Source organism: Montipora foliosa, chromosome 10, assembly GCF_036669935.1.
Source record: "Montipora foliosa isolate CH-2021 chromosome 10, ASM3666993v2, whole genome shotgun sequence".
Taxonomy (NCBI): domain Eukaryota; kingdom Metazoa; phylum Cnidaria; class Anthozoa; order Scleractinia; family Acroporidae; genus Montipora; species Montipora foliosa.
In genome coordinates, this window is record NC_090878.1 from 22,370,797 (window position 1) to 22,383,296 (window position 12,500).

Here is a 12,500-nt window from a genome sequence, read left to right on the forward strand (position 1 = left end):
AAGGTGGCTCTGAATCCGCTTCATAGAATTCTTATAATAATAATAATAATAATAATAATAATAATAATAATAATAATTTATTACTTATATTTCGCCTTTTCTATACAATAGTCAAAAGCGCATCTCAATAGTGTATAACTTAACTAAACTTACACCTGTATTATAAATCTTACAAGTCTTTCAGTAAAGCTTACAAACTATTTACATTAAAAATCTAACATAGAATAATAACAACAGTTACTGTAGAAAGAACTTCTAAAAGACTAATCGATAAAAGAAAATTAGTGAGATAACTGAAACGATCCTTGCATAAAAATGTTTTAATTATAGCCCGCAAAGATTCTAAGTGCTTCCCGTGCAGACCTAGGTAACTTGTTCCATAAAAGAGGAGCAGCTATTTGAAATGCTCGTCACCAATTGTTTTCTTTGCTTTTGCAATTGGTCTTTTAAGCAAGGGATCATTGTCATCGAAGGCTGTTGAATGCTAATTAGGTCTGAAACTTAGGCGCATGACCGTGCAAAAATTTATAAGTTATCAGAAGTATTTTAATGAATGTATTCTGGCGCGCACTGGTAACCAATGTATTTCTGCGAGCAGAGGTGTTATTTGACAGAACTTGGGAGCGTGATAAATAAGTCTTGCACTTGCATTCATAACACGTTGCAGTTTCCTAGTTTGATACTCCGGAATTCCATATAAAAGGCTATTACAATAGTCCAATCTACTACTAATAAAAGCGTGTACCAGTTTTTCAGTTGATTCTCTGGATAGATATTTTCTAATATGACGTATGTTGTACAAGTAATAGAAAGCGCTGCTACATGACTTTGTAATATGAGTTCCCATATCTAGATGGGTATCAAAGCATGTGCCTGTATTGCGCGCAGAGACTACAGAAGAGACTTCAGCCTGTCCAACATTGATGCTTTGGATTGAAACTTTTGAGAGCTGCTGGCGATTACCTATAATCAGGAACTCAGTCTTGTCATCATTGAGCATAAGCTGATCCTCTCTCATCCATGCTCGGACATCACAGATGCACTTCTGCATGGCAGATACAGCTTTGACTTCACTGAAAGTGTCTGATTGCTTAAATGACAAATACAATTGTGTGTCGTCCGCATATGTGTGAACGGAGGGCAGATGGTGTTTTAATATCTGAAACAGCTTACTCACATAGATGGTAAAGAAAAGCGGGCCCAGGCATGACCCTTGGGGGACACTACACATCAAACAAATGGCTTTGAGAGAGTCCCGTCAATCGACACCTTCTGCGACCTGCCGTCAAAGTAACTCTCAAACCAAGAAAGTACTTTCCCGCGCAACCCAACTGTTGACCTCAATCGATCTTGAAGGATTTCTTGTTCGACTGTGCCAAATGCAGAGGTTAAGTCGAGAAGCACCAACAACGTAGCTTGACCTTTATCCATCGCCATTAGGAGATCGTTCTTCACCTTAATTAGTGCGGTCTCAGTGCTATGATTTTGGCGGTAAGCACTTTGCAATTCTGGAAACAAACCATTGACTCACATGTGCTCCTGTAATTGTATAGCGACCGCCTTCTCTGTAAGTTTGGAAGTGAACTGTAAGTTACTCACAGGCCAAAAGTTCTTGTTTATCAATTGAAGACCAGATTTTTTGAGCAGAGGATGTACTAATGCCTTTTTCCATTCATCAGCGAAGTAACCATGCTCTAATGATATGTTCAACATCCTAGTAATCACTAGAAGTAGCTCCTCAATACAAAGCAGCAAGATGGGTGACGGGAAAGGGTCCAGAACACATGTCTTCATGGAAGCCACAGCCATCTTCCTTACAGCCTTCTCAGAGAGAGATTGAAAATCTGATAGCGTGACAACGTCATCAGTACTCGATGAACCGTGAGGCGCACACTCAGTAGAAACCGCATGAGGGACCGCATCACCGGCTAACTTTGATCTTATAGCAACTACTTTATGGATGAAGTATTCACCCATCTCATTTGCGAGAAGAGAGGCGTTAGTATGTGGTGGAAGACTGTGACTTGTCCTCTTGCAGATTTAAAAGACTTTTATTAGCCCGCAACAGCTTTGATTGGTCCGAACTGTTCTTGCCAATATTATGGCCTATAATAAGTACACCTGGCTTCGTTCATCAGATGTGCAACATAATTCCGCTTCACTTTGAATACTACAAGGTCTGATGGGAGTCTAGTTTTCCTCCATCTTCTCTCGGCCTTTCTCCTGTTCGTTCGAGCCTGAATTATGTTATCATTAAACAATGGGGGTCTGGGTCGATTGATCACATGACGAGAACAAACCGGTGCGTGTTCGTCTAATAGCGATTTAAAAGTCGTATTATAACAGTCGAGCAGCATGTTCAAATCATCAGGCGGGTCTTGATGTAGCTGGGAGTTACGACTAGCTTTTCTCAACTTGGTTATGTCAATTGATTTGAGTTTCCTGTATTCAGCATGCTTAATTCTTGGGGCAGGCCTCATCACGATTAGCTTACATATCAAGGTAGCATGGTCAGAGAAATCTCTCTCCGGAAGGGGCTCAGCATCCGCAATACCATCGGCTTGCCGTGTGATAATTAAGTCCAAGGTGTGGCCATGTATGTGAGTGGGTCGTTTAACATGCTGGACCAGACCCATAGAGTTCAACAGGTCCTTGAGCCGGATGGTGTCAGCATCTGACGGAACGTCCATGTGAATATTAATGTCGCCACATATTAACAGTAACTCATTACACATAACTAAGGACTCGAGATAGTCCGAGAATTCATAAAAGAAAAGACTCGTAGTCACGGGATGATCCGCAGAGTATGTTGGTCTATACACGATGACAACTCGCAGACGAACAGTTCCGAACTCCACAAGCCATTCCGACACTTCAAACGAAGATCGCTCGGCTGAAAACACTTTGTTTGCATCAAGACTGTCCTGATATAATAGCTCAGTCTCGCCACCCCTACGATCTGCACGCGGACAGTGGTAATGCTTAGCAGAACTGGGTAGAGTGAGCTCACTTACAATCGCAGAATCAAGATCATTGAGCCAGGACTCGCATATCGTAAACTACTCAGCCCTCAGATCACACACCAGGTCCACAAAATCCGATGATTTGTTCCTTAATGAGCTTGCATTCAAACTACCTAACTAAAAGGCCCAGTTTTCCAGGTTACCAAAGATGGCATTACGCTCAACACTTATAAGTGTGTCACGTGCTGGTTTCCTGCATGGATGAGCGCGGCTCTCAATTCGCGACGAAACAATGGAGGTTATGTGAGCATTTCCTGTCGGGCTCGGATTAAGTTTAAATACCAAATCACAAACGTCCAATGCAATATGAAAAGTCGCCACTGAATCACCATAGTAGCCACATGGTCTTCTTTGTTGCCTCAGTCAGTGGTCCATTAAACGAAGATAAGTTGACGCAAACAATGGAGAAAATGTTCGCATTCCAAGGCCGTGAACACAATAGTCTGATCTTCAGTAGTCCATTAAACGAAGATGAGTTGGCGCAAACAATAGAGAAAATGTTTGCATGCCAAGGCCGTGAACACAATAGCTCGGTAACAACGCCCCCGTTATGAATAAACCCCAAGTTTGCACTGAATAGCCAAGTCGAAGATGTTGGAAGCCAGAAATCTCTTAAAAATTGCCATATCTCATACCCAAATACATTTCCATCACTTGACGATGGCTTTAGACATCCGCTCGAAGAGTTCTTTGAACAAATGAGAGCCCCAGTTAGGACTATAATGACTAAAATCACGGAACTCACTTGTGAATGCAGAAAGTTCATTCTGGCATGCTGATTACATTTCAGAAATAAAAAAATGGGGGTCACCGAGTTCGTTTTTGAGATATGAGTAGCGGCTGCCACTGTAACTTTTTACGTCACAAAAATGACAGCAACAATTGGTGTTTGATATGGTACCATAACATTGCTGTTAAGTGATAAAGTGTTGTAGTGTGAATCCTTCTAATATGAACGTTTCTTTCATGTGTTGAAACTCGTTTGAGCAACTTTAAATGTAAAATTATGCCAATGAATAGCAAAGAAGGAATACAAGTTATCACTTGCTTGTGATATGAGAACAACAGGTCAAATATTTTTCTTCTTTTTCTTACCACTTATGCATCATAAAAAAATTTGCATACTGTTAATATTATAATTGAGATCTATAACTAAACGACTACACATACCTTCCAGTTTTACTGCGCAACAGACACGAGAGAAATATACGATTAGGTTTACTTTGGACGTTTAGGCCGCACACCGTCGTAACATTACCAACATGAATATTGGAAAAAGCCACGTCTATTGGGCGGACATAAATTGACTAAACACATTTCACACACAATACAGCAAGGAAAGGATATGCAATACACAAAGTAGCGGCATTGGCGGATACGAAAACCAAAAACCCTGTGGGAAAAAAATGGAAACGTATCCTCCCCGAACCAAATTCAGTGCCGCAAATACTTCGGACGTCATGGCGGCCATGTTGGTGTAAAAAACGTCTTTTGGGAATTTGTCTCTATTATTATTATTATTATTATTATTATTATTATTATTATTATTATACAAAACGCGAGCGACATTTTGCTTTTGTTTTGTGCACCAACATGGCCGTCTAATCACGTGAGTGCAAACTAAGAATTGCGTAACAGATATATAGTTTACGTCATAGAAAGTGCGGTGTACTGGGTTTTATTCACGAGTTGTTTGTGTCAAAAACCCGAACGAGCGAGGAACGAGCGAGTGAGGGTTTTGGACACAAACAACGAGTGAATAAAACCCCGTACAAAGCACTTTCTATGTCGTGAACTGTTTATTACACATAAGACGAGAATTTTCATTAAAATAGTTTTCTGAACGCAAATTAGAAACAAAAACTCACTAACAATAGAACCAAATGCAAATTTAATTTAATTCAATAACAAAGTAAGAGATTCACGAGATGCATGACTGATTGGCATGGAAAGGCCTTTACGCTAGCGCTATCGTTGATTGGTTATACTTCCACAAGTGAAGTAGCTGTACGCCATTCTGATTGGCTGTATAAGCCTTTTCCACATGTGAAAATAAAGCGTACAGATTTGTAGAAATGAGCTTTATGGAATAAAATTCTCATGTTATGTGTAATAAAAGTGTGTGCAATTAAAACAAAAATGAAGTTTAAGTATACGTCCAAAATCTCGATAATCGTGGGTAATAGGTGTCGGCCTCGAATGACTAATTACGTGCTACACCTAGCCTAGATACACTTAAGTCACTACCTATGATCCCTCACTTACACCTTCTGCAACCCAGGCCCTCTCGCTCTTGTGACGCAGAATATTTAATTTCAGGCTTAATCGTTACCACTCAATCGCTAGAAATTCCGGCATTAAACAAGAAAGATGAACATATCTGTAAAAAAAGACTCTACTGAAGACTATCAGGTTGTCGTTTGTTATCCATTGAGTGCAATTACAAACAACAAGACAAATCGAGGCAGTGAATTGTCTTTCACTGCTGGTTAAATAAATTCTCGCTGAAGCCTTCTTTGGAGGAAAACGTTGAACAAAGGTCACTTTATCCAGCATGAGCAAAATGTTGGTTTTGGCCTGCGCCGATGCCATTAACTTTGTCCTCAATATAATTAGTTTTTGTGGAGAAAAAACCTTTTAACTGTGTTCTACCTCAAAACCAATTACGCTGAAGAACAACAAAAGCAAAAAAGTAATCGAACTTTCGTTATCATCTGCATGACGTTATTCAGTGCAAGAAGTACTTTTAATTTAATATTCCATCTTGTACTGACATGATGTAATCATTGATTATAAACTAAATGTCCACTGGCTTAAACGTTTATGCCTTGGTATATCGACAACTTTGTAACTCACCTTAACAAGTCCATTTTCTGTGTAATTTGTCCATCTTTTATTGTCTATAGATGACTGTAGGGTGTAAGTCTTTACCCACGAAGGAGAAACGGTGGCCCCGTTCCCTTGAGTGGCCACAGCACAGATTACATGAAGCGACTGTAGGTCAATTTGTAGATACTCATTACCCTGAGGAGCACACCATGATCCTCTTACGTCATTCAATCTACCAAAACCTTTCGGATCATCCACCCAGAAACCGGGTACTGTTATCCTTTCATTTGGGATTAAACCGTTTTCCATTCCAAGATCCCAATCAATACAGTCTCCTACGTTTAAATAAACAACTGCAGTTTAGGTTACAGTTGAAAACTCCCTGGCGGAAAACAAGACTCGTTTTATCTTTGTTCTTTTCCCAAATAAACTAACATTTGGAACCATTTTTTTTATTAATGCAGTAGATAAAGGGTAACAAACACTCGATGAGCTAAACTGATTATTATTATTATTATTATTCTTATTATTATCATTATTATTATTATTATTATTATTATTATTATTATCATCATCATCACCATTATCATCATCGTCATCATCATTATTATTATTAGTATTATTATTATGTTTAGTCTGGAATACCATGCAATACCAGTAAGAAATATTCGGCAGTCGGGCTCTTTTGAGACCTATTATTTTTATTGTGCTCTCTGCTTCCTATGTGCGCAGGCCTAGGGAATATTTTCCGACATGCCAATACAGTTTCTGCACTATTTGTTCCATTTAGCATTTAATAAAGGAACCAGGGTGGGTCGAGATGCATTAATTTTGGGTAACATTCATTAACAACTAATCCCTTAATTTGGTGATAAAACCCCAAAATCATGAGAACCTAATTTTAATAGCGAATACTGTAACGTCGATAATGCTATCTTCATTCCATTTCAAGCATGAAATTTATCGCAATGAAGTATTTTTTAAATTTGCTCTGTTACCGCTGTAGTCTGCTTTCGATAATATAGTCAATGATTTCCAATACACTAGAACAGTTAGTGAAACTAAAAACTCGTACTCGTAGTCGCGATTTCGGAGTTTTATCAGCAAATTAAAAAAATAGTTGTTGATGAAGTTTCTCCAAACTTAATGCATGTCACCCCCCCCCCCCCCCCATCCCCACCCCGTATCATTTTATATGAACCATTTGGAATTGTTTTACTTGCGAAGCTGGGTGTAATTTATTTAAGCACGTATAGAATTGTTCATCGGTCCAAGCGAGAATGGACTGGGACTAGTTCCCGAAAAAGGAAAAAAAAAATTTAACGAGTAATTTACTTCGGAATTTTTACTTGGAGGACAACCTAAAAGTCGTTTTTTTTTTCTTGAAGCTGTGGGAAGATATCTGTCAAAGGGTCCCTTAGTGTATATAGAGAGCCAAAATTTCAGAGATAGTTAGAGGGAGAAAGTTAGGCGATTCTTGCCATTAGGATACAAACAAGTTTCATTTTATAGTTAGCTTTTATATTCTTTTCACTAATTTCGAATGTTTTCGTTGGGGGTGGGGGGTCGGGGTGAGCTTAATTGAGATGTTCTGTCAGTTTTGCTATTGAACGCCCCACTCTTCCTTTTGCCGATGTTTTTGCCTGACTTAAATCTTAAAAGACAGGTAACGTGACGAAATAAAGCCATACTTTCTTCCTATACACGAAGTGTGCAATCCTTTATTTTAAAAAAATATTCTTGACCCTGAATGCATTCTTTCAACTTTTTTTTGTTATACTTGATTGTAAGAAGACCTGTTTTAATCAATATTATTTAACTAAACAATTATTTGATTGACGTAATTCTAAAGCATTTTTCACTAGGTTTTATCCCGTTTCGCGCACCGAAAATTGTTTCTTGCTTTCCCAAGACCTTACAGAAGAAAAATATTCCATATAGCTTCCTCTTTTGGTCTTTTGCCTAAGGAGCGTTCTTCCAACAGAGGGGCAACCTTATGAATCTACCGCCGCATTGCACCAAAAATTAAAACACAGTTGAAAATCAGCACGTGACAAAAAGACCACATGATGCCCGATTCGACTGCACAATACCAACACGTGGCACAGTACTTAAATTAATATCTATCTTCTATTTCACTATAAAAGTTAACGTTAAAAAAGAAAAGACGTTTCGACCGTTCGACGGTCATTTTCAAGTTGAACAGTAAAAATTTTTGAATGCGCTAAAATATATGTAACCGATTACAACAATGCTAATAAGATACTGACCAAAACTCTAAAATATTTACATAGAAACAATACACACACAAAAGAATAAATAAAAGCCGCATGAGGAAACGCTAAGTAAATAACTTCGCGCGTATCGAGTCACTCTGTTTGTTCAGATTTGGTTTAAGTTTGCGAATAAAAAACATTTCAAAAATCAAGCAGTCAAGTTTACTCTGACATTTCTTTAAAATTTCAAAGTTGTTTCCAATGGAATCCGGATCCCCTCCATGCTCGTCCTTTACGTGGTAGCCGATTGTTGATCGCTTATGTTCCTCCACACGTTTATGTAAGTGTCGACTCGTGAAGCCGACATAGTCTGTATCCGTTACGAGTTTGAATGTTTTGAGGAAAGTTAGTTTACAAACTAAACTGAACGCAGGGTTGTCGGAATAACAACAAGAAGATTTATTCCAAAATGAACGTAGTTTCCACGAAGTAAAACTCTGATCAACACGTACTCGATAAACTTAAACGGCCTCCGCCAACTTGAATAAACACTGCTTCTGTCACACTTGACTAAACACGGCTAACGCTAACTCTCTTCGCTTGTGAAAAACTTGTTAAAAAAAACTCCGCTTGTACTCGTCTACTTATATACTCTGACAATAAGTTTCTAGAACTTTCTGAAATAGTAACCAATCTAATTATAGAAAGATTACAAAACACACCGATTTAGAAACGCTTACGCACGAACCTAAAAATAAACAAACTACGAACTCTCGCTTAGCGTCTAGACAGTAACGCTAGTCACGCAATACTATTTTTCGTAACATAACCCCCTTCTAGAAGAAATTTCCTAAATTTATCCTAAACAAGAAAATTGCTAAATAAGGGGCAGTTCAATGTCATTCCTCGGCACGACTCAAGTAATCTGCCCCAACGTTCTCTGAGCCCTTAATGGCTTCAACTTTGAATGAATAACTTTGCAAAAACATAGCCCAACGCATAAGACGTCCGTTGGCAAACTTAGCACTGTTCATATACTTTAAGGGTTCATGGTCCGCCTGAAGAACAAAAGAGTTTGCGTACAAATAAAGATGAAATCTCTTGATACTCCATACAATCGCAAGACATTACTTCCCAATTGTGGAATAGTTCCTTTCTGCACCTGTCAGTTTCTTGCTTGCGTAGCAAACGGGAAACAACTTCTCATCATGTTTCTGCATTAACACCGATTCCACTGTTGGAGGCGTCTGTCCTTAAGAAATAAGTTTTAGCTGGATCCGGAAGTCGTAGAATGGGCTCACTTGTTAGGTAAGACTTGATCGTTCGGTAGGCTTTCTCTTGTGCTTCACCCCACTCAACTTTATTAGGTTGGCCTTTCCGTGTGAGATCAGATAACGGCACTGCGATCGCTGCAAAGTTGGGGATGAAGTCTCTGTAGTATCTTGCTAGACCCATAAATTATCGCACCTGTTTCTTTGTGCTTAGCCTTGGAGCATCTTTAATTTTCTCCACGTTATCCTGATGTAGACCAATCATTCCTTGCTCCAGACGGTGGCCTAGGAAATCCACACTGTTTACACCGAATAGGCACTTCGTAGGTCTAATAGCAAACCCCGCTTGTACAAGGCGCGAAAATAGGTCCCTTAGAGCTCCAATATGTTCTTCCCATGTACGGGTGTGAACCAATATATCGTCCCAGTAGAAATCAACATTGGCTACATCTTCTAGCGACTTCTTCATTGCGCGCTTCAGTGTTGCTGCCGATTTGATCATTCCAAACGGCATCTCCAGGAACTCGTACGACCCGTCAGGTGTTACGAACGCCGTTTTCTGTATGTCCTCCTCTGGTATTGTTATCTGCCAATATCCCTTGCTAAGGTCGATTTTTGAGTAGAACTTGTCTCCACTAAGCTTCTGAAACAAATGTTCAGCGGTTGGCATAGGCTCGGGATCAAATACAGTTAGTTTAGTTAATTTCCGATAATCAACGCACACGCGATTTGTGTTGTCTTTTTTCTTCACTACAACCACAGGTGACGCATACGGAGAACTGGACTCTCTAATAACTCCCATTTTGGTTATGTCGGCAATATCTCTTCTCAGTGATTCTCTGATGCTTTAAGGTACTGGATAAGCTCTTGATCTAACCGGCTCATCTGAAATGAGTTTAATATGATGCTGGACGAGGTCTGTGGCACCTGGTGCTTCAGTAAACAAATTCGTGAACTGTTTAGCCAAATCCATAAATTCATTCCCTTGGTCATCCGTCAGATTTGGTCCGGTTTTAACATCTTCGATTGATTCCTTGGCTACATATCCAAAGCTCTAAAAAATCAACGTTTTCTCCCTCTGCCTCATCAGCTTTAGCTGCACAGTCGATAGCATCGTCTACACACGAAGCCCCTACTCCACCAGCTGCTGCTCCTTCGGCTGTAGTCTCCTCTCGCTCAAAGTACTTTTTAAGAAGGTTAGCGTGGTAAACTTTCTCCTTGCCTTTTACTTTCACTTTGTAGTCATTGAGACCTACCACTGAACTAAGTTCAAAGGGGCCCTTCCACTGCATAAGTAGCTTGTTATGGTCGGTAGGTAGCAGTATAAGCACTTTCTCACCTGACTGGAACTTGCTAACTTTAGACTTGCAGTCGTAATAGTGCTTTCCTTTCTGCTGGGCTTTCTCCAGTTCACTATGGGCGAGTTTAAGGGTATCTTCTAACTTCTCTCGTAATTCAAAAACGTACTAGTAACTGTTCCTTACCTCAGGCTCCTCAACTTCTTTCGTCCACAGCTGTTTGAGTAAAGCCATTGGTCCTCTAACAGCTCTTCCATATAACAGCTCAAAAGGTGAAAAACCAGTGGACTCTTGGGGAACTTCACGATAAGCCTACAACAGCGGGTTTATGTAGCGATGCCACTGTCTTGGCTGCTCACTACAGAGTCTCTTCAGTATAGACTTCATCGTTCCATTGAACTTTTCCGTCAAACCATTACACATCGGGTGATAGGGTGTTGTTGTAAGCTGTTTAATGCTTAGTAGTCGGGTGACTTCTCTCATACAGTCAGGAACAAACTGCGTACCCAAATCACTCAAGATTTCTTCTGGTACTCCTAGACGGCTGAAGATATCTACCAATGCCTCTGCTGCAGTCTTTGTGTCAATGTTCTTTAGTGGCACAGCCTCAGGGTAGCGAGTCGAAAAATCTACCAGTGTCAATATATATCTGTGTCCTTCTTCACTCGGGGGACTGATAGGACCAATAAGATCTGTTGCTACTCTCTTAAAGGGTTTATCAATCAGTGGCATCTTCTCTAACGGTACCTTTGGCACTGATCCTTTACTTACGGTCTTCTGACACACGTCACAGGACTTGCAAAATCGGGTGACGTCACCTTGAATTCCAGGCCAATAAAACGCACTCTGGATCTTGTCTGTTGTTTTCTTAATGCCCATATGAGCGCCCATGATCGATACGTGAGCTACTTCCATTATGGGGCGTCTCAACTTCTCAGGTACCATAACTTGTTTAAGCGGCTTACCACCATTCACGTAAGGATGCTTGTACAGGCGATACAGTACTCCATATTTTTCTTCGAAGGAAATCTCCGCCTGACCCTTTACTAGTACACCGTCTCGATCCCAGTACTTACGCAGACTCTCATCTTCTCGCCGCATCTGCTTGAGCTTCTCTCTATCCACAATAGGGTTTTCACGGGTACTAGGCACCTTCAAAGTAGTGCGTTCATCCTTTTTCTTAGCTTGATTTCGGGTAGTTACTGCGCAAGCCTCTTGCCAACTGGGGTCTGGATTCTGTGCATTCCTTGCATCACGTACATTACCAATAATTAGGTCGTAGATAGGATCTGAAAGGCACTGCGCTTCTACATGACCCTTAAGATAAGGCGTATCAACATAAATTCCTGCTATAGGTACCTTCCTCGCTGTGTTGTCAATAAGCAACATGAAGTTAAAATCTCCGGTGAACTGATCCTCGCCGACAAGGTCCTTCTTGACTACAACTCCACTGCAACCGGTATCTCTTAAAACGTCGACAGTCTTCTCTCCAACTCTGCCTTTTACAACTGGCATTTTACTTCTTACTCCAGTTAAGGGTTCAACACAGGCATTACTTAGCAACGGGACTTTCTTGCCACAGGCTAACAGAAGCTGATCATTTTGAATACACGACTTGACTTTCTCTGGGGTAGCGTTAAGATCTGGAGACTTAACCAAACAGCCAGCACTAACCTGACCACGTTGCACAGGGATACCATCTTTACCTTGGCCTCCTGACCTCCGTCCACCTGATCGACAGTTCCTCGCCTCATGACCTTGCTTGCCACATAGGAAACGCTTTCTTGCTAGAGCTGGGCAGTTAATTGCTTTGTGTCCGCGGGCACTACACTTGTAACACTGGAGGGCTGTTGTATCACTCTG

At 40.3% G+C, this 12,500-nt stretch overlaps 2 protein-coding genes across 4 annotated transcripts in view; both read right to left on the bottom strand.

Annotated features, from left to right (window-relative positions):
• LOC137973808 (uncharacterized) overlaps positions 1-12,500 on the bottom strand; it is a 177,602-nt gene that overhangs the window by 131,728 nt on the left and 33,374 nt on the right. For all 3 annotated transcript variants that reach the window (XM_068820695.1, XM_068820694.1, XM_068820696.1), the window contains exon 2: positions 5,880-6,187. In XM_068820695.1, coding sequence (XP_068676796.1) covers positions 5,880-6,187 — 308 coding nt within the window. The remainder of the gene's footprint in view (positions 1-5,879; positions 6,188-12,500) is intronic.
• LOC137974109 (uncharacterized) lies at positions 2,100-2,922 on the bottom strand. The gene has a single exon (XM_068821022.1). The coding sequence runs from the start codon at positions 2,733-2,735 to the stop codon at positions 2,100-2,102; it is 636 nt and encodes a 211-aa protein (XP_068677123.1). The 5' UTR covers positions 2,736-2,922.